At 43.8% G+C, this 21961-nt stretch overlaps 1 protein-coding gene across 1 annotated transcript in view; it reads right to left on the reverse strand.

The window, feature by feature from the left end:
* The window catches only part of LOC311123194 (sodium- and chloride-dependent GABA transporter 1-like), a gene marked incomplete at its 5' end in the record, with an annotated part of 31146 nt that extends 13108 nt beyond the window's left edge, over positions 1-18038 (reverse strand). The window contains 11 exons of the mRNA XM_084197457.1: positions 48-150; positions 3906-4037; positions 5289-5401; positions 9728-9852; positions 10525-10628; positions 10997-11131; positions 16306-16438; positions 16614-16723; positions 17035-17135; positions 17396-17527; positions 17813-18038. Of these exons, the coding sequence (XP_084053583.1) occupies positions 48-150; positions 3906-4037; positions 5289-5401; positions 9728-9852; positions 10525-10628; positions 10997-11131; positions 16306-16438; positions 16614-16723; positions 17035-17135; positions 17396-17527; positions 17813-18038 (1414 nt within the window). The remainder of the gene's footprint in view (positions 1-47; positions 151-3905; positions 4038-5288; positions 5402-9727; positions 9853-10524; positions 10629-10996; positions 11132-16305; positions 16439-16613; positions 16724-17034; positions 17136-17395; positions 17528-17812) is intronic.
* Positions 18039-21961: the final 3923 nt, after the last annotated feature.

The following is a 21961-nucleotide window of genomic DNA, read 5'->3' on the forward strand; positions in this document are numbered from 1 at the left end:
TAGTGATGTCACCATAGCACTAACAGGAAGTGATGTCACTGACTCACCGTAGAACCAGGATATGGAGACGCACTCGAAGAAAACCAGGAAGAGCAGGCACATTCCGCTGGCAGAGTAGTAGTCAAACAGCTTGAACACATAAAGCCCACCCTATTGGAAGAGGCAGAGAATAGAACAGAATAGGAGAGGAGAGTGTTAGAGACACAATCACTTGTTTCCTCGTTTATATACAACTCTTTGTTTTCATAATTTGGCCTCACAACGAGCTGTGACATAGAACTGGTGGCATAGAACTGGTGGCATAGAACTGGTGGCATAGAACTGGTGGCATAGAACTGGTGGTGGCATAGAACTGGTGGTGGCATAGAACTGGTGGCATAGAACTGGTGGCATAGAACTGGTAGCATAGAACTGGTGGCATAAAACTGGTGGTGGCATAGAACTGGTGGTGGCATAGAACTGGTGGCATAGAACTGGTGGCATAGAACTGGTAGCATAGAACTGGTGGCATAAAACTGGTGGTATAGAACTGGTGGTGGCATAGAACTGGTGGTGGCATAGAACTGGTGGCATAGAACTGGTGGCATAGAACTGGTAGCATAGAACTGGTGGCATAAAACTGGTGGTATAGAACTGGTGGTATAGAACTGGTGGTATTATAGAACTGGTGGCATAGGACTGGTGGCATAGAACTGGTGGCATAGAACTGGTGGTGGCATAGAACTGGTGGCATAGAACTGGTGGTATAGAAATGGTGGTATAGAACTGGTGGTGGCATAGAACTGGTGGTATTATAGAACTGGTGGCATAGAACTGGTGGCATAGAACTGGAGGGGGCATAGAACTGGTGGCATAGAACTGGTGGTGGCATAGAACTGGTGGCATATAACTGGTGGTGGCATAGAACTGGAGGGGGCATAGAACTGGTGGCGTAGAACTGGTGACATAGAACTGGAGGGGGCATAGAACTGGTGGCGTAGAACTGGTGGCATAGAACTGGTGGGGGCATAGAACTGGTGGCGTAGAACTGGTGGCATAGAACTGGTGGGGGCATAGAACTGGTGGCGTAGAACTGGTGGTGGCATAGAACTGGTGGCGTAGAACTGGTGGCATAGAACTGGTGGGGGCATAGTACTGGTGGCGTAGAACTGGTGGTGGCATAGAACTGGTGGCATTAAATTGTGGAGAATCTTCGCAAGTGTGTGCAGAGAGAGGCAGAAAGATACCAGCAAGTCAGGGAGGGATGGGGGGAATACAGGATAGAAGATAGAACCAATCTGATGTGATGTAGCCTATGTGCTTGCCTGCCTAGCTGCCTGCTTGCGTGCCTGGGAGGCTCAGGGCTAGGAGGCTCATGGCTGGGACGTTCAGGGCTGGGACGTTCAGGGCTGGGAAGTTCAGGGCTGGGACGTTCAGGGCTGGGAAGTTCAGGGCTGGGAAGTTCAGGGCTGGGACGTTCAGGGCTGGGACGTTCAGGGCTGGGAAGTTCAGGGCTGGGACGTTCAGGGCTGGGACGTTCAGGGCTGGGACGTTCAGGGCTGGGACGTTCAGGGCTGGGACGTTCAGGGCCGGGAAGTTCAGGGCTGGGACGTTCAGGGCCGGGACGTTCAGGGCTGGGACGTTCAGGGCTGGGAAATTCAGGGCTGGGAAGTTCAGGGCTGGGAAGTTCAGGGCCGGGAAGTTCAGGGCCGGGACGTTCAGGGCCGGGACGTTCAGGGCTGGGAGGTTTAGGGCTCTGGAGCCCAGCTCTAGTGCAGGGTAGACTGGAACTGCAGAGCTGAACAACTGATTAGGCCGATTGATTCAATCCAAGAAGAATGCAGACATGAATCTCCAGTGACAGATGTGATGATGCTGTGAAGAGCGGTGCAATGGGGTGGGTAGTGTTTCATACAAGCAGGGGACTAGAGGGGTGACTTGGAGCGTTCAGTGATTGGTCAGTGGCCACGCTACATCAGTGAGTAGACGACGGTTTAGGAGGAGAGTTCTGGACCTTGGAGTTTGGGATGTGGAGCTTGAGAAGACATCATCGTTTTCCCCTGGCTTGATCCTGTGAAAGAGCCCAGGGGGGGAAGAGGGAGCTCGTGGATGAATGAGTTAGAATGACGCGGTAGACTGACTACATTACGTCATCTGATCAGATACAGGAATGGATTTCAACACAACTTATTAAAGTAATATTATTGTACTGAGGGAAAATGAACACAGACTTAAAGATGATATAGAGTGGCTTGCGAAAGTATTCACCCCCCCTTGGCATTTTCCCTATTTTGTTGCCTTACAACCTGGAATTAAAATTGATTTTTGGGGGGTTTGTATCATTTGATTTACACGACATGCCTACCACTTTGAAGATGCCATTTTTTTGAGCATGCATAACTATTCACCCCCCCCAAAGTCAATACTTTGTAGAGCCACCTTTTGCAGCAATTACAGCTGCAAGTCGCTTGGGGTATGTCTTTATAAGCTTGGCACATCTAGCCACTGGGATTTTTGCCCATTCTTCAAGGCAAAACTGCTCCAGCTCCTTCAAGTTGGATGGGTTCCGCTGGTGTACAGCAATCTTTAAGTCATACCACAGATTCTCAATTGGATTGAGGTCTGGGCTTTGACTAGGCCATTCCAAGACATTTCAATGTTTCCCCTTAAACCACTCGAGTGTTGCTTTAGCAGTATGCTTAGGGTCATTGTCCTGCTGGAAGGTGAACCTCCATCCCAGTCTCAAATCTCTGGAAGACTGAAACAGGTTTCCCTCAAAAATGTATTTAGCGTCATCCATCATTCCTTCAATTCTGACCAGTTTCCCAGTCCCTGCCGATGAAAAACATCCCCACAGCATGATGCTGCCACCACCATGCTTCACTGTGGGGATGGTGTTCTCGGGGTGATGAGAGGTGTTGGGTTTGTGCCAGACATAGTGTTTTCCTTGATGGCCAAAAAGCTCAATTTTAGTCTCATCTGACCAGAGTACATTACACAGATAAAGTATAAGTACATCTATCTAACTGATAGATAAACACAGATAAAGTTAACTACACTGCCATTACATCACAATACAAGTGAACCCAGTTACCTCAAGTGAACCACGACAGAGCACTTTTTCCCCCCTATACAATACACCATGAAGACCAATCCCAGCTGGCAATATCTGACATGGGACATTAGTGACATCATTTTCTGGTTGAAATCTGGTTTTCTGGCTGAAGCAATGTCCAGACAACAAGATAAAGACGTATTTGTGTGTGTGTGCCGTACCTGTGTGTGTGTGTGCCGTACCTGTGTGTGTGTGTGTGCCGTACCTGTGTGTGTGTGTGTACCGTACCTGTGTGTGTGTGTGTGCCGTACCTGTGTGTGTGTGTGTGCCGTACCTGTGTGTGTGTGTGTGCCGTACCTGTGTGTGTGTGTGTGCCGTACCTGTGTGTGTGTGTGTGCCGTACCTGTGTGTGTGTGTGTACCGTACCTGTGTGTGTGTGCCGTACCTGTGTGTGTGTGTGTGTACCGTACCTGTGTGTGTGTGTGTGCCGTACCTGTGTGTGTGTGTGTGCCGTACCTGTGTGTGTGTGTGTGCCGTACCTGTGTGTGTGTGTGTGCCGTACCTGTGTGTGTGTGTGTACTGTACCTGTGTGTGTGTGTGTGTGTGCCGTACCTGTGTGTGTGTGTGTACTGTACCTGTGTGTGTGTGTGTACTGTACCTGTGTGTGTGTGTGTGTGCCGTACCTGTGTGTGTGTGTGTACCGTACCTGTGTGTGTGTGTGTGTGCCGTACCTGTGTGTGTGTGTGTGCCGTACCTGTGTGTGTGTGTGTGCCGTACCTGTGTGTGTGTGTGCCGTACCTGTGTGTGTGTGTGTGTGTACTGTACCTGTGTGTGTGTGTGTACTGTACCTGTGTGTGTGTGTGTGCCGTACCTGTGTGATGTTGGACAGGCCGATGATATAAGACACCAGGCAGACGGCAGCGATGAAGAGTTCTCTTCTTCCTCTCAGAGCCCTGGGGAACTCATCCACCAACGCAGTGATGAAGCCCTCCACCGTGCAGAACTACACAGAAGATAACGATATTAGATAACCCAGCAAACTGGGAACATTCCAAGAACATTAGCTAAGATTCCCATTAAGTTCTAGTTAGGGTTTTTATCTAACGTTAGGATGATAACATCCCCAAAAAAACATTCAAAGAATGTTTTAGATAACAATCTGATTTTTTTTTTTAATGTAATTAAATGTCATCAGAACGTTATCCTAACATTCACTAAACTGTTGTGCACAACATCTGTAAAAACCACCACAGAACATTCCCCAAACGTTCTCATTAGGTTTCCAGGTAACGTAATAACACAAACAGACAAAATGTGTTCTGGGAACATTCTTACAACATCAGTCGAATGTTTTATACAAACATTGTATAATCATCATCACAACTGAACAGTTTTTGTGTTATGAGAACATTTGACGCAACGTAACAAATGTTCTGGGAACTTTCACAGAACCAATTTTGGTTTGCTGGGAATACTGTACCTCCACAGTACACTACTACACAACACATTAGATTATACTGTACCTCCACAGTACACTACTACAGGGATATACTACAAAGCAGATTCAATGAGTTGATCAGCTAACTTTGATAAGCAACCAGAAATAACTATTGATTTGATGGTTAATTAAAAAAGCTAAGCGTTTGTTGAATCAATTAGATTATGTCTATTTCAAATTTATCTTTCTGAAAAATTAAAAGGTAAGTTAGCTGGCTAACTCCTTGATCCTCCTTTGCAGTATACCCCTTAGGTTAGATACATTAGATCAGTGCTCGACTTGAACTGAATTCCTGCACCTGACATGTTCTACTGCTTAAGTTCCTGCACCTCTTGTAGAATAGTAGCCAAAACGTATTGCAATCCTTTAGCTCAACCAAGTCAAGCACTGCATTGGATGGATAATACTACTGTACATCCATGGTCCAACACAACACAACAACACAACACAACACAGGACAACACAACACATCACAATACAGGACAACACAACACAACAACACAACACAGGACAACACAACACATCACAATACAGGACAACACAACACAACAACACAGGACAAAACAACACAACAACACAACAACACAACAACGCAGGACAACACAACAACACAACAACACAACAACACAACAACACAGGACAAAACAACACAACAACACAACAACACAACAACGCAGGACAACACAACAAACACAGGACAACACAACAACACAGGACAACACAAACATGAACTCCAAATGGCTGTTGTTCCCTCACCTGACTGTCGATGCCCAGCATCAGCAGCATAGAGAAGAACAGTATCGCCCAGAGAGGAGAGATGGGCAGCTGGGTTACTGCCTCTGGGTAGGCCAAGAACGCCAAGCCTGGACCTGCAACACAACACAGACAGGCAGTCAGAGAGATGGGCAGCTGGGTTACTGCCTCTGGGTAGGCCAAGAACGCCAAGCCTGGACCTGCAACACAACACGGACAGGCAGTCAGAGAGACGGGATATGACAACCTTATACCTCCCGGTCCTGTTTAAAATACACATATAGGATAGTGTTTTAAAAAACTCACTTAAATGGCTCATAGGTATGGGTTGCAAGGATTTGCTCTAAGGACCGGTTTCCTTCCTGGACCCAGATTAAGCCTAATCCTGGCATGTTCAATGAGAACCTACGGTACTACGGTACCATTGCTATGTGTTCCGGTAAATCACTTGATGGCTCATAGGTATAGGCAATTTATTTATTTATATAGCATTCGCTGCGTTTACACGGGCAACACAACACCTCCAATTCAGAATGGTTGGTCAGATGTGACCAGTATGGACTTTATATTCTACATAAAGGATTGGAGGTGTTATAAAACTTTTATTATTGAAAAGGCTTCTGGAGCGTTCTCTCTAAAGCTCCACCAATCTGTCTTCCATTACCTCGGTCCTCACGGTGCGTGTTGGGTAGCCACTAGTTACCACAGCCATGAAATCATGGCTAAACCTCTCCTGTTTCAAAAATGTATCTTCTTAAAATCTGATTTTTTAAACCAACCCCCCGAGTCGATTTTCCGAAGCCCCGCAAGCTTCAACTACGTTTTCCTCTACGACCCCCACAAGCGTCACGGGACTCGTCTGAAGTCGGTACATCCGATCTGCCAACTTTTGTCTGTAGCGTCTGAACGGTTTGGGCTACACACTAATATGACCTCTCTGTGGAAAGGTGTGATTCTCGCGAACACGTACATGTCTAGGATGCGTACATTTTGCTCTAGGACGCCCACAAGCTTCACAAGACTATCCTGAAGGTAGCCTGTTACCGGTTAAAAAAACTAATGGAAGCATATTTGGAGATAGTTTAGTGCCTAAAATAAGGGGTAAAAAAATAAATGTATATAATAATAATAATTGATATATACACTACCGTTCAAAAATTTGAGATCACTTAGAAATGTCCTTGTTTTCGAAAGAAAAGCATTTTTTTTGTCCATTAAAATAACATCAAATTGATCAGAAATACTGTCACGGTTTCGGCCGAGGCTGCCTCTCTTCCTTGTTCGGGCAGGCTTCGGCGTTCGTTGTCTCCGGAATACTAGCTGCCACCGTTGTATGTTTCATGTTCGTTTGCTTTTGTCTGTTTGTTGGGACACCTGTTTCTCGTTTAGCGTAATTAGTGTCTTATAAGTTTCTCGTTGTGTTTGTCTAGTGTTGTGTGTTATTGAATATTTTGCTGTCGTTGTGTTGCTTGTTTGTTGCATTCTCGCTCGGTTGAGCTGCACTCCACTACGTTGGAACGTTTTTCGCACATGTTTAGTGCGCCGTTATTTTGTCGCCTTCGTGCGTAATTTCGCCTTCGGGCACGTGTGTTCATATTTTCCTTGTTGGAAATATTACTAAAGTCTTTTGGACTATACTTCGGTGTCCTGCGCTTGATTCCACCACTACACCCACCTACAGCACGCTTGACAAATACAGTGTAGACACATGTTGTAAATGGCTATTGTTGCTGGAAACGGGTGATTTTTAATGGAATATCTACATAGGCGTACAGAGGCCCATTATCAGAAACCATCAGCCCTGTGTTCCAATGGCACGTTGTGTTTGCTAATCCAAGTTTATCATTTTAAAAGGCTAATTGATCATTAGAAAACCATTTTGCAATTACGTTAGCACAGCTGAAAACTGTTGTGCTGATTAAAGAAGCAATAAAACTGGCCTTCTTGAGACTAGTTGAGTATCTGGAGCATCAGCAATTGTGGGTTCGATTACAGCCTCAAAATGGCCAGAAACAAATAACTTTCTTCTGAAACTCGTCAGTCTATTCTTGTTCTGAGAAATGAAGGCTATTCCATGCGAGAAATTGCCAAGAAACTGAAGATCTCGTACAACGCTGTGTACTACTCCCTTCACAGAACAGCGCAAACTGGCTCTAACCAGAATAGAAAGAGGAGTGGGAGGCCCCAGTGCACAACTGAGCAAGAGGACAAATACATTAGTGTCTAGTTTGAGAAACAGACACCTCATAGGTCCTCAACTGGCAGCTTCATTAAATAGTACCCGCAAAACACCAGTCTCAACGTCAACAGTGAAGAGGCGACTCCGGGATGCTGACCTTCTAGGCAGAGTTGCAAAGAAAAAGCCATATCTCAGACTGGCCAATAAAAATAAAAGATTAAAATGGGAAAAAGAACACAGACACTGGACAGAGGAAGATTGGAAAAAAGTGTTATGGACAGACGAATCGAAGTTTGAGGTTTTCGGATCACAAAGAAGAACATTTGTGAGACGCAGACCAAATGAAAAGATGCTGGAGGAGTGCTTGATGCCATCTGTCAAGCATGGTGGAGGCAATGTGATGGTCTGGGGGTGCTTTGGTGGTGGTAAAGTGGGAGATTTGTACAGGGTAAAAGGGATCTTGAAGAAGAAAGGCTATCACTCCATTTTGCAACGCCATGCCATACCCTGTGGACGGCACTTGATTGGAGCCAATTTCCTCCTATAACAGGACAATGACCCAAAGCACAGCTCCAAACTATGCAATAACTATTTAGGGAAGAAGCAGTCAGCTGGTATTCTGTCTATAATGGAGTGGCCAGCACAGTCACCGGATCTCAACCCTATTGAGCTGTTGTGGGAGCAGCTTGACCGTATGGTACGTAAGCAGTGCCCATCAAGCCAATCCAACTTGTGGGACGTGCTTCAGTAAGCATGGGTTGACATCTCTTCAGATTACCTCAACAAATTGACAACTAGAATGCCAAAGGTCTGCAAGGCTGTAATTGCTGCAAATGGAGGATTATTTGATGAAAGCAAAGTTTGAAGGACACAATTATTATTTCAATTAAAAATCATTATTTCTAACCTTGTCAATGACTACATTTCCTATTCATTTTGCTTTATTTCCTATTCAAACTCATTTCATGTACAGTGGGGGAAAAAAGTATTTAGTCAGCCACCAATTGTGCAAGTTCTCCCACTTAAAAAGATGAGAGAGGCCTGTAATTTTCATCATAGGTACACGTCAACTATGACAGACAAAATGAGGAAAAAAAATCCAGAAAAGCACATTGTAGGATTTTTTAGGAATTTATTTGCAAATTATGGTGGAAAATAAGTATTTGGTCACCTACAAACAAGCAAGATTTCTGGCTCTCACAGACCTGTAACTTCTTCTTTAAGAGGCTCCTCTGTCCTCCACTCGTTACCTGTATTAATGGCACCTGTTTGAACTTGTTATCAGTATAAAAGACACCTGTCCACAACCTCAAACAGTCACACTCCAAACTCCACTATGACCAAGACCAAAGAGCTGTCAAAGGACACCAGAAACAAAATTGTAAACCTGCACCAGGCTGGGAAGACTGAATCTGCAATAGGTAAGCAGCTTGATTTGAAGAAATCAACTGTGGGAGCAATTATTAGGAAATGGAAGACATACAAGACCACTGATAATCTCCCTCGATCTGGGGCTCCACGCAAGATCTCACCCCGTGGGGTCAAAATGATCACAAGAACGGTGAGCAAAAATCCCAGAACCACACGGGGGGACCTAGTGAATGACCTGCAGAGAGCTGGGACCAAAGTAACAAATCAAAGTGATTGATTTCAATGTGATTTTCTGGAAAAAAAAATCTCAATTTGTCTGTCATAGTTGACGTGTACCTATGATGAAAATTACAGGCCTCTCTCATCTTTTTAAGTGGGAGAACTTGCACAATTGGTGGCTGACTAAATACTTTTTTTCCCCACTGTATGTTTTCATGGAAAACAAGGACATTTCTATGTGACCCCAAACTTTTGAACGGTAGTGTATATAGTTTCCTGATCTTTCACATGTATCTCTCAGATATAGGACAGAAACTTCAGAACAAATTTCCTTTAGATTTTTTGGGGGGACTATCTGTTAATCCATGTGTGAAGCTGTTATTCAATGCATTTCTATGGGTTAATAGCAGTAAGGCCATATTCAATGTTTCATCCAAAAAAAAAGTGTCCTAAAATTTTAAATCCAATAGCTAAATGATCCTTGGTATCTTAAAAACAGTTTATAGGATTTCACCCCAATCATGAAAATTAGTCTGGGATGGAAAAAACTTGGCGAAATCGTGTATCGTGTAAATCGTAGCATTAAATGCTTTATTGTTCCACTAAGATCCACATCAATAGTCTATATATCTATATCTATATAATAGCAATTAGCAATAGCAATAGTGATTACCTGAGGCTGCTACTTCTATTATAGGTCTCTTAGTCACGTTGGCCATGAAGCCCACAATGGAGAAGATGACCAAGCCAGCGAACATGCTGGTGAACGAGTTGATGCAGCACACAATGACAGAATCTCTGCAGGGAGAGAGAAAGACAAAGCATGGATTGGAATGGCTGTTGGCACACTGATATGGAAGCCTTATCAAACCACAGCGCATTTCCTTTGGAAGGGAGGGAGGGAGGGAGGGAGGGAGGGAGGGAGGGAGGGAGGGAGGGAGGGAGGGAGGGAGGATTTTGCATTCTATAGCTGAGCGTTACTGCAATGTCAATGGATTGACCCATTCATTTCAGAGATGGGGTATTTGTTTGTTCATTGCCAGGATAGAAAATGGAGAGAGACAGAGATGAAGTGGCAGCTGACAGATGTGTTTTCTCTCTCTCTCTCTCTCTCTCTCTCTCTCTCTCTCTCTCTCTCTCTCTCTCTCTCTCTCTCTCTCTCGCTCTCTCTCTCTCTCTCTCACCTCTCTCTCTCTCGTTCTCTCTCTCTCTCTCTCGTTCTCTCTCTCTCTCTCTCTCTCGTTCTCTCTCTCGTTCTCTCTCTCTCTCTCTCTCTCTCTCTCTCTCGTTCTCTCTCTCTCTCTCATTCTCTCTCTCTCTCTCTCTCTCTCACTCTCTCATTCTCTCTCTCTCTCACCTCTATCTTACAGCAGAATAATCCATTGACATAGGTCCACACATCATTGGCAGAGGCAGAATATAAGCTGCAGTAAAGAGCTGGATTGAGAGGTATTAAAGATATAAACCTACCTGTAAACATTATTATTGAAGGGGTTGTAGCTTCCCAGAGCGATCAGTGATCCCAGACCCAGCCCATAAGAAAAAAAGATCTGAGTGGCAGCATCCAACCACACCTGACAAGAACAGAGACAGAGAGTCAAAACACACTGCAAGTCAAAATGCACTGCAAGTCAAAATGCACTGCAAGTCAGAACACACTGCAAGTCAAAACGCACTGAAAGTCAAAACGCACTGCAAGTCAAAACACACTGCAAGTCAAAATGCACTGCAAGTCAAAACACACTGCAAGTCAAAACGCACTGCAAGTCAAAACACACAGTATGTCAAAATGCACTGCAAGTCAAAACGCACTGCAAGTCAAAACACACTGCAAGTCAAAACACACTGCAAGTCAAAACACACTGCAAATCACAGCATCACATACAGCAATCAGCATCCTTCCTCGCTCTGTATTTGTTGTTCACTGATAAAGGCTAGCTACCTCTGATTCTTTGAGCTTTTCAAAGTTGGGCGTGATATAGAAGAGGATTCCATCGATGGCTCCGGGGAGAGTGATGCCGCGGCAGAAGAGGATGAAGAGCATGAAGTAGGGGTACGTTGCTGAGAAGTACACCACCTGAAACAGGGAGCGAGGGAGACACTCGTTAGAATACAAAACAATGGAATTATGCAAACACCGACTTAAAGGGTGACTGTACTTCCTGATTTGGCCTAGTTTTTAAGATTTCTCATTCATTTATTGCAGAGGGCTAAATCAGGGTGACACTGTGTTTCTTGGTAGTCTTAAACAAATCTACTTTGAAACAAAAGTATACACCTCACACACATGGTTATGGACTTTAAAAAAAGAGGACACCTGTACCATGTCAGATATACAGTGAGGGGAAAAAATGTTTGATCCCCTGCTGATTTTGTACGTTTGCCCACTGACAAAGACATGATCAGTCTATAATTTTAATGGTAGGTTTATTTGAACAGTGAGAGACAGAATAACAACAACAAAAATCCAGAAAAACGCATGTCAAAAATGTTATAAATTGATTTGCATTTTAATGAGGGAAATAAATATTTGACCCCTCTACAAAACATGACTTAGTACTTGGTGGCAAAACCCTTGTTGGCAATCACAGAGGTCAGATGTTTCTTGTAGTTGGCCACCAGGTTTGCACACATCTCAGGAGGGATTTTGTCCCATTAAGGTTTCGAGGCTGACATTTGGCAACTCGAACCCTTAGCTCCCTCCACAGATTATCTATGGGATTAAGGTCTGGAGACTGGCTAGGCCACTCCAGGACCTTAATGTGCTTCTTCTTGAGCCACTCCTTTGTTGCCTTGGCCGTGTGTTTTTGGTCATTGTCATGCTGGAATACCCTTCCACGATCCATTTTCAATGCCCTGGCTGAGGGAAGGAGGTTCTCACCCAAGATTTGACGGTACATGGCCCTGTCCATCGTCCCTTTGATGCGGTGAAGTTGTCCTGTCCCCTTAGCAGAAAAACACCCCCAAAGCATAATGTTTCCACCTCCATGTTTGACGGTGGGGATGGTGTTCTTGGGGTCATAGGCAGCATTCCTCCTCCTCAAAACACGGTGAGTTGAGTTGATGCCAAAGAGCTCAATTTTGGTCTCATCTGACCACAACACTTTCACCCAGCTCTCCTCTGAATCATTCAGATGTTCATTGGCAAACTTCAGACGGGCCTGTATATGTGCTTTCTTGAGCAGGGGGACCTTGCGGGCGCTGCAGGATTTCAGTCCTTCACGGCGTAGTGTGTTACCAATTGTTTTCTTGGTGACTATGGTCCCAGCTGCCTTGAGATCATTGACAAGATCCTCCCGTGTAGTTCTGGGCTGATTCCTCACCGTTCTCATGATCATTGCAACTCCACAAGGTGAGATCTTGCATGGAGCCCCAGGCCGAGGGAGATTGACAGTTATTTTGTGTTTCTTCCATTTGCGAATAATCGCACCAACTGTTGTCACCTTCTCACCAAACTGCTTGGCGATGGTCTTGTAGCCCATTCCAGCCTTGTGTAGGTCTACAATCTTGTCCCTGACATCCTTGGAGAGCTCTTTGGTCTTGGCCAAGGTGGAGAGTTTGGAATCTGATTGATTGATTGCTTCTGTGGACAGGTGTCTTTTATACTGGTGACAAACTGAGATTAGGAGCACTCCCTTTAAGAGTGTGCTCCTAATCTCAGCTCGTTACCTTTATAAAAAACACCTGGGAGCCAGAAATCTTTCTCATTGAGAGGGGGTCAAATACGTATTTCCCTCATTAAAATGCAAATCAATTTATAACATTTTTGGCATGCGTTTTTCTGGATTTTTTTGTTGTTATTCTGTCTCTCACTGTTCAAATAAACCTACCATTAAAATTATAGACTGATCATTTCTTTGTCAGTGGGCAAAAGTACAAAATCAGCAGGGGATCAAATACTTTTTTCCCTCACTGTAGAGTTGAAATATATTACATTTTGAGTTTGCATCCCAATATTATACTTTATATACATCACAGAAGACTGGAATATAACAAAACCGTTTGACATAGAAACACCGGATTTTCTACAGTGCCTTGCAAAAGTATTCATCCCCCTTGGCGTTTTTCCTATTTTGTTGCATTACAACCTGTAATTTAAATGTATTTTTATTTGGATTTCACAAAATAGTCAAAATAACTTGTTTCAAAAATGTATACAAAATAAATAACGGAAAAGTGGTGCGTGCATATGTATTCACCCCCTTTGCTATGAAGCCCCTAAATAAGATCTGGTGCAACCAATTACCTTCAGAAGTCACATAATTAGTTAAATAAAGTCCACCTGTGTGCAATCTAAGTGTCACATGATCTGTCACATGATCTCAGTATATAGACACCTGTTCTGAAAGGCCCCAGAGTCTGCAACACCACTAAGCAAGGGGCACCACCAAGCAAGCGGCACCATGAAGAACAAGGAGCTCTCCAAACAGGTCAAGGACAAAGTTGTGGAGAAGTACAGATCAGGGTTGGGTTATAAAAAATATCAGAAACCCACAGAGCACCATTAAATCCATTATTAAAAAATGGAAAGAATATGGCACCACAACAAACCTGCCAAGAGAGGGCCGCCCACCAAAATGCACGGACCAGGCAAGGAGGGCATTAATCAGAGAGGCAACAATGAGACCAAAGATAACCCTGAAGGAGCTGCAAAGCTCCACAGCGGAGATTGGAGTATCTGTCCATAGGACCACTTTAAGCCGTACACTCCACAGAGCTGGGCTTTATGGAAGAGTGGCCAGAAAAAAGCCATTGCTTAAAGAAATAAATAAGCAAACACGTTTGGTGTTGGCCAAAAGCCATGTGGGAGACTCCCCAAACATATTGAAGAAGGTACTCTGGTCAGATGAGACTAAAATTGAGCTTTTTGGCCATCAAGGAAACCGCTATGTCTGGCTCAAACCCAATACCTCTCATCACCCCGAGAACACAATCCCCACAGTGAAGCATGGTGGTGGCAGCATCATGCTGTGGTGTCCTGAGTGGCGCAGTGGTCTAAGGCACTGCATCGCAGTGCTAACTGTGCCACTAGAGATCCTGGTTCGAATCCAGGCTCTGTCGCAGCCGGCCGCGACCGGGAGACTCATGGGCGGCGCACAATTGGCCCAGCGTCATCCAGGGTAGGGGAAGGAATGGCCGGCAGGGATGTAGCTCAGTTGATAGAGCATGGCGTTTGCAACGCCATGGTTGTGGGTTCGATTCCCACGGGGGGCCAGTATAAAAAATAAAATAAAACATGTATTCACTAACTGTAAGTCGCTCTGGATAAGAGCGTCTGCTAAATGACTAAAATGTAAATGTAATGTTTTTCATCGGCAGGGACTGGGAAACTGGTCAGAATTGAAGGAATGATGGATTGCACTAAATACAGGGAAATTCTTGAGGGAAACCTGTTTCAGTCTTCCAGAGATTTGAGACTGGGACGGAGGTTCACCTTCCAGCAGGACAATGACCCTAAGCATACTGCTAAAGTAACACTTTAGTGGTTTAAGGGGAAACATTTAAATGTCTTGGAAGGGCCTAGTCAAAGCCCAGACCTCAATCCAATTGTGAATCTGTGGTATGACTTAAAGATTGCTGTACACCAGTGGAACCCATCCAACTTGAAGGAGCTGGAGCAGTTTTGCCTTGAAGAATAGGCAAAAATCCCAGTGGCTAGATGTGCCAAGCTTATAGAGACATACCCCAAGAGACTTGCAGCTGTAATTACGGCAAAAGGTGGCTCTACAAAGTATTGGCTTTGTGGGGGGGGGGGGGGTTTAGAATAGTTATGCACGCTCAAGTTTTCTGTTTTTATGTCTTATTTCTTGTTTGTTTCACAATAAAAAATAAATGTTGCATCTTCAAAGTAGGCATGTTGTGTAAATCAAATGACACAAGCCCCCCAAAAAATCCATTTTAATTCCAGGTTGTAAGGCAACAAAATAGGAAAAATGACAAGGTGGGTGAATACTTTCGCAAGCCACTGTAGAAACACCAGAATTTCAAAGTTGAGAAAAAAAGTGGATTAATTATGAAATAATGAAATATATTAATAACATTCCACCCATGAGGCCACTAAGAGTGAGATTTGGTCATTTAACTGCCATGACTGAAGCCAAACTAGAGTTGTCTTGGGGGTTTGGTTTGATGTGGGTGGGTGGGTTTGGTTTGATGTGGGTGGGTGGATTATGTTTGCATATCGTACCATGGCAGGTACTGTTGTTTGTCCCTCCTGATTCAACGTAGCAACAACATAGCCACTTCCTCAAAATAGTCACTCCTTTAAAATAGTCAGTAGCTAGCAGGCACATTGAGCAGCCAGGCCACAATCAGCTTATCAAGTCACTGGCGAGTGGCGACTTGTGTGCGTTTTTACAACTTTCTCACTATCAATTACCAGTGTGTGAGTCTGTCTGGTAGTGTTTAATAGGGAATCATATATTACAAAACAAGTTGCAGTTGGGATACAAGTGCTCTCTCTGATCGTCTCAATTCTCATTTTGCCCCCCCCCAAAAAAATAGTTGCAGACTTGAGTGATTGACACTGTCAAACACATCAGCGAGTGATCAGTCCATAAAGGGCTTAGGGCCTAGGGTTATTTCAACATAACATTGGTGACGTGTTGTCTTATGTAAAAGTCTGAGGCGCTGCGTACTGGGCAGGTCTGTCTCACTTTCTGGAGGTTCTGGCTTCTATGATTGGATAGCGCGCAACCAGTTGATAGAGCGCAAATCAGCACAGCTGCTTCTCTCGTGTCAGTGGACACTGGGCAAGTGTGCATGATCGTACTCCCTACCCTACCCTCCAATAAGTCGTGATGAACTCACTTACAAAATTCAGTTTTGGACAAGACCGACTTTATGACCAAAATTATCCTATTTACACTTTGAAGTCACTGGCTTTTATTCATGTTTCTGTTAATGTTTCTGACTCATATCGATGCCACATAGGCCGTTAAAAACCAGACAAGTTGGTTGTAAGGGGCAGTTGACCTTTAACAGATGCATTTAACTACTTAATACTCATTATTAGAGACAGGGCCCAGGCACAGATCAACTGTAATTTTTTTCCAGTCAAAGGTCTCTCTATGGATTTTGAATCTGTAGCCATGCCTCCTACGTTTGCAAATAAACCGGGGGGGGGGGGGGGGCATGTTGGATTATCCCCCAAAATCCAATATAGCAGACAAAATCGAATGTCAAGATTCCCAAGTGGATTTAGCATCTTAAGCCCCTACCCTATCAATTTAGTCGGTGGCAGCCTCCTACCTTCCCGGTCCAGGCGACACCTTTCCAGATACAGAAATAGACGAGGACCCAGGCGATGGCCAGCGTGATGGCCAGAGGCGCTCTGATCTCCCCAGGCTTCTCCAGACCGTCTGTCAACTGGTGCATGTTACGTCTATAGGACAACACAATCAATCAATCAACCAATCTACCAGTCAATGAAATGTATTCATGAATTATTTTTCAACCCCATGACTCATTGTTTTACACCAGTAACACTGCATGGTCCAACCACAGCCAAATACCATGCATATCAAAATAAAAATTGAAATAAAACTACTTGTTCTTACTCCCAGAATTCCTGAACGGCGCTGGTGAGGTTGGCAGCGTTCAAGATGCTGTAGTTGGTGTAACAGCGTTCTGTGTTCCAAGAATTTCCACATGATTGCCATGGTAGCTCCTGGAAAAACAAAAGAAAGCTCTTTTTTTCTCTCTCTCTCTCTCTCTCTTGTCATTTTGCCAATCTCTTTCAAGCGTCATGCAACCTAATTTGTTGAAGGGGTACTGATGGCCAAATTCAATATCTTTGGAATTAACTATGCACACAAGAAATTGTATTTCTTTATTTTCAGGATACAAATGGTCAAAATGGCCCCAACATTTTCAATGTCATGTCACTTAAAGATATTCATTTGGGAAATGTGTTTTCCTTTTTGAAACCTTCAATGAATTCATTCATCTTTTTTTAAAACTTGATTTTATCATACTCACACTAGTAAAGGAGGACCACAGATAGTAAATGGCCCAGGCAATGATAACTATATAGTAGATGTTTAGCCAGAAAGAAAGCACTGCAGCGGCCAGACCAACACCTAGAACAGGGAGATTAGGAATTAGGTATTTATATACTGTCATTTAATACAAAATGAAATAATTGGAAATATATATATATATATATAAAAGCATTAGCTAAATATGAAGTTTGATCTGTAAAACTATCGGGACTGGAGACATGCACAGAAATACAAATTGCGTTTATGGTCAACCAGCAAGAAGAGTATTTGAGGTCAGCTATTTGTCTTATATAACGTGATGTATTTCAGGTGAACCTAAACACGGGGTTTTGATTTACCTTTGAACATGGGAGCCAGTTTCCACACCCCAAGCCCTCCAATCGACGTGTACTGACCGAGGGACGTTTCGAGCAGAAACAGGGGCATACCAGCAAATATGAGCGTCAAAAAGTAGGGAATCAAGAAGGCCCCTGAACAGAAGATCAAAGGTGAGTAAGCAAAAATATAATCGTGAATAAGAGTGAGCCATTGCATTGATACACCATTAACATTTCAAATAATCTAAAGAGATACAGTGATAAACCCAATATTTTGTTTCACACTACAGCGCCTCAAATGAATGATATCGGAGCGTTGCCCACAAATGTGCGAGTCATTACGCACAGTCGGGAGAGAAAAGGAGCAATTGAGATTATTTATGTTTTTTGCCTCCTTTTGTTTTTGAAAACACGGAAAAGTGCCAACATCTTGATTACCTCCTCCGTTCTTCCCACATAGATAAGGAAATCTCCAGACATTTCCGAGTCCAATTGCGTACCCGACGCAAGACAGGAGAAAGTCAAATTTTCCAGTCCAGTTCTCTCTTTCGGGAAGTTCCTTTTTCTGAACTTTGACGACCAAGGTTTTGGGTTTGTCGTTAGGCTCCGCATTCACCTCCGTTAGAACGTGTCCATCCGAGGCTCTTGTACCATTCGTCGCCATGTCTCTGTCTCTCTGTTTAGATTTTCTGGCAAGGCTGGCAGGCGGACGGAAGATGTTAACCCCACCGGTCCACGTAGACAGCAGCTTCGCGGTTCTTTACCCAGACAAGGGACGGTTAGATAGGCAGGAAATCAGGAGAAGGAGCGGGAACACCGAGCCAGTTGGGAAAGCGAACCTGGAAACAAAAAGCGCACGAGAATAATGTTACCGAATAGGTAATTAAAATAATAATTGGACCCTAATTGTTTACTAAATATTGATTTACCATGGGAAAGAACCAAATTGAAGTGTTTTCAGTGAGTGGCGCTGGGGACAAGAGATGTTTTATAGCAATGGATCTTTGATTTACAGCATTGTTACTCTCAAAGTCTCCACACATTCAGCCGACAGGTCCTTTAACACTGTTAAGAGCAGGTGGCGATCAGCATTTGGAGGGTTAATTGCGGTACAACGCAACCATTAATAAATAAAAAAAATATGGAAATAACATTCATTAACACGCTATGGCTTATGCACACAAATAAAGGACAAATGGAAAGTTTAAATATTACCACACATTATTAGAAATTACTGTTAATTATTCAATCAATCAAATGTATTTTATAAATCCCTTTTTACATCAGCAGATATCACAAAGTGCTTTACAGAAACCCAGCCTAAAACCCAAAATAGCAAGCAATGCAGATGTAGAAGCACATTCAACGTTAAATATTTTTTAATATAGGCCTCGTTTTTCTTTAATTATTCATAATACATCTCAGAAGACAGTAAATTGGTTGACCTTTTTTTTTTATGTTCAAAACGCAATGTGCGTAATTTGGGATATATTGGCTTGGCAAAGGTCATGCTTTTGGTATTTTTCTGCATTTATTTTTTAAATAGTACCGTGCCTCTATTGCTGTAGTACAAAGGGGGGGGGGGGCAAATCCCCCGTTTTTTCCCCTCTGCTATTTGATATTTATGAGATGAGACGGCATGGAGAAAGAGAAGTCAAACAAAAGGACCCTGTAAGCACCAAGCTTTAGGTTTTATTCTCTCTCATACACTTCATTTGCGGATGATATACCATGAATTATGGAACTTCAAAAACGAATCAAGTGTAGAATGATGTGCAGCCTTTTGGGGCTAACCGAGATTTTGGTTGGGGGGGGGGGGCAGTCTTGGCTATGGAGAGAAATGTTTTAGTTTTAAAGTTTTAAAGTTCCTGCGACTCTACACATTTTGTGATGGGGTGTAAATAAAATGTTGAAGTTTTAAAGCAAGTTTTCTGCAGTTCTACACATTTTGCCATGGGGCGGAGTAGAAACTGCAATTTTATAACAAATTTCATGTAATTCTACAAATTTTGCCATGGGGCATAGAGAAAAAAATAGACATTTTTGCCGTTTTAAAGCTAATTTCCTGCAATTCTACACATTTTGTAATGACTTATGCCATGTTAGAGAATGACTAACAAAATCAATTGGGACCCCTGGAGGTCAGGGCCCCTGGGTGCCCGGTCGGTATTCGGCCATGATTACTACAAGTTTAGATAGCTGGCTACTTGAGTGACTGTCAGTAGGCAGGTTTCCATTGACCCAGGTTTATTCGACAAAAGCAATATCGCAAAAAAAAAAAGATTGACAACATTTCTATCCATTCAACCGGGGTTGATTTTTATTTTGTCTAACTTTCTTTATTCATGATGTAAAAGTATTTTTTTTTTCAGAATAAATGACGATTCCCGAATAATTTTTAAGATAACTACAAAAGCTCCACTACACATTTAATTCTAAATGCTTGCAAAATTAAAAGAAAAAATGCAACTATAAAAAATAATATTTGTTTGCAGGAGAAGGATTGTCCTCACTTTCAAGAATGTCTGAATTGCTTTTCCTTGCTTTTCTGATTGTCTGGCAAGTTTCACCATCCAATAATATCAGATCTACAGGAGTGCAAGTTTCACCATGGCACGGGATCATGGCGATATGTTGGCACATGGGAATTATTACATGGCAAAAATTAGTCAATTTGCCATGTTGGCTTTTGCAGGCTACCTGAGACATTCATTTGCCACTTCTTTTTTATTCGACATTGTAGGTTTTTATTTAAAATTGTTTTTATCAGTGTGACGTCATTACGTCCAGCTGTTTTTTTTATCGACACAAGATAGTTACATGGAAACGCACCCATAGCAGGCAATTGTCAGATCTTTCTAAATGTCGAAAACAAAATCAGTGGACAAGTTAATGGAAACATTGCTACTGATTGACATAACACGATAAAAAACTGCTGATCGCACCTGGTGTAGTCTACTATTCTTCCTCTCAACAGTACGTTTTTGGGGAAGGATGGGGGTCGGGGGCCCTAAGCAACCGCTTATGTGGCTTTATGCCTGGAATCTGCCCTGATGAAGCGACTGATCACCGTCTTTCTAGTGGCATGCATTGTTTTGGTAAAATATCACAGTTGCGATGTATCCCAATCCAATAGACTAGGCTACTCCGTGCGCAACATCTGAAATCCCGTTTTTTCCCACCGAGGCGCAACTCCTTATCACCAAACGGGTTCACTCGGTTTTGTCCAATGTTCTGATCATTGCGCTGAAGTTTTCCCTCACTGTTAAAAGTAAAAACGGTACTTACAATCAAACTGCAATGCCAGACTGAATTGTGGGCGATGGTATAGTATCCGTGCGTTCATCTAAAAGTAGTGTCCTTACAGATTCTCCCGGAGCAGACCAAATAAAATATTTTCCATTTGAAAGATAGAGAAGCAAAACCAAACTATGATCCGGAGGGGAAAGGTGAGTTTGCAGGAAGCAGGTATGAGTGGTGCTGTCCGTTAGCTTGGTGGTGCTGAAGGAGAGAGCAGAGCAGAGCAGAGCGGGGAAACAACGCAGCGAAAACGGAGCAGCTTCACCTCGCAGCACCGTCTAACTTCAGCGGCCAGAGATGTTCCACGGAGCACAAATCCCCGCTCTCATCTACATAGCGTCAATGTCATTTGAAAGTCGACCCTCCCCGTGTCCAACATTTCCACCACTGAGATCATTGCGGGCTTGAGGCAGGGGCATCCTCTTGTCTCACGGTTTTATATGCTTAGTGCTTTTTCATCAACTTGGGGGGGGGGTTCTACACGAATTGACAGTGCCACTCACACAGAGACACAGTTTGATACGTAATATGATATAACCTCCAACATTTTGTTAGCTATGCGTGACTGTTCAAATATCTGAAAGTTATCACATCCTTGATTCACTAGCAACAAATGATTTTCACACGAAGTATTCGTTATATGGTATTAAAATGAATGCTTCCTTTGTAAACTGACGGAGATGGGTCTGAGGCTTAGGACTACCATGGGGGATTTACCATGCCCTATTCAAACCAAATGTTTGTATCAATATTCATATTGTCCTTTTTAGTGCTTTAACCCCGGCTCTTCCCTTTAACCCCGGCTCTTCCCTTTAACCCCGGCTCTTCCCTTTAACCCCGACTCCCCCCTTTACCCCCGATTCCCTACTTTAACCCTGCCTCCCCCCTTTACCCCCGAATCCCCCCTCGACTCCCCCCTTTAACCCCGACCCCCTCCTTTACCCCCGGCTCCCCCCTTTACCCCCGGCTCCCCCCTTTACCCCCGGCTCCCCCCTTTACCCCCGGCTCTTCCCTTTACCCCCGACTCCCCCCTTTACCCCCGGCTCTTCCCTTTACCCCCGACTCCCCCCTTTACCCCTGACTCCCCCCTTTACCCCCGACTCCCCCCTTTACCCCCGGCTCTTCCCTTTACCTGACTCCCCCCTTTACCCCCGACTCCCCCCTTTACCCCCAACTCCCCCCTTTACCACCGGCTCTTCCCTTTACCCCCGGCTCTTCCCATTACCCCCGGCTCTTCCCTTTAACCCTGACTCCCCCTTTTAACCCCGGCTCTTCCCTTTAACCCCG

Source organism: Coregonus lavaretus (genome assembly GCF_964263955.1).
Source record: "Coregonus lavaretus genome assembly, contig: HAP1_SCAFFOLD_2566, whole genome shotgun sequence".
NCBI lineage: Eukaryota > Metazoa > Chordata > Actinopteri > Salmoniformes > Salmonidae > Coregonus > Coregonus lavaretus.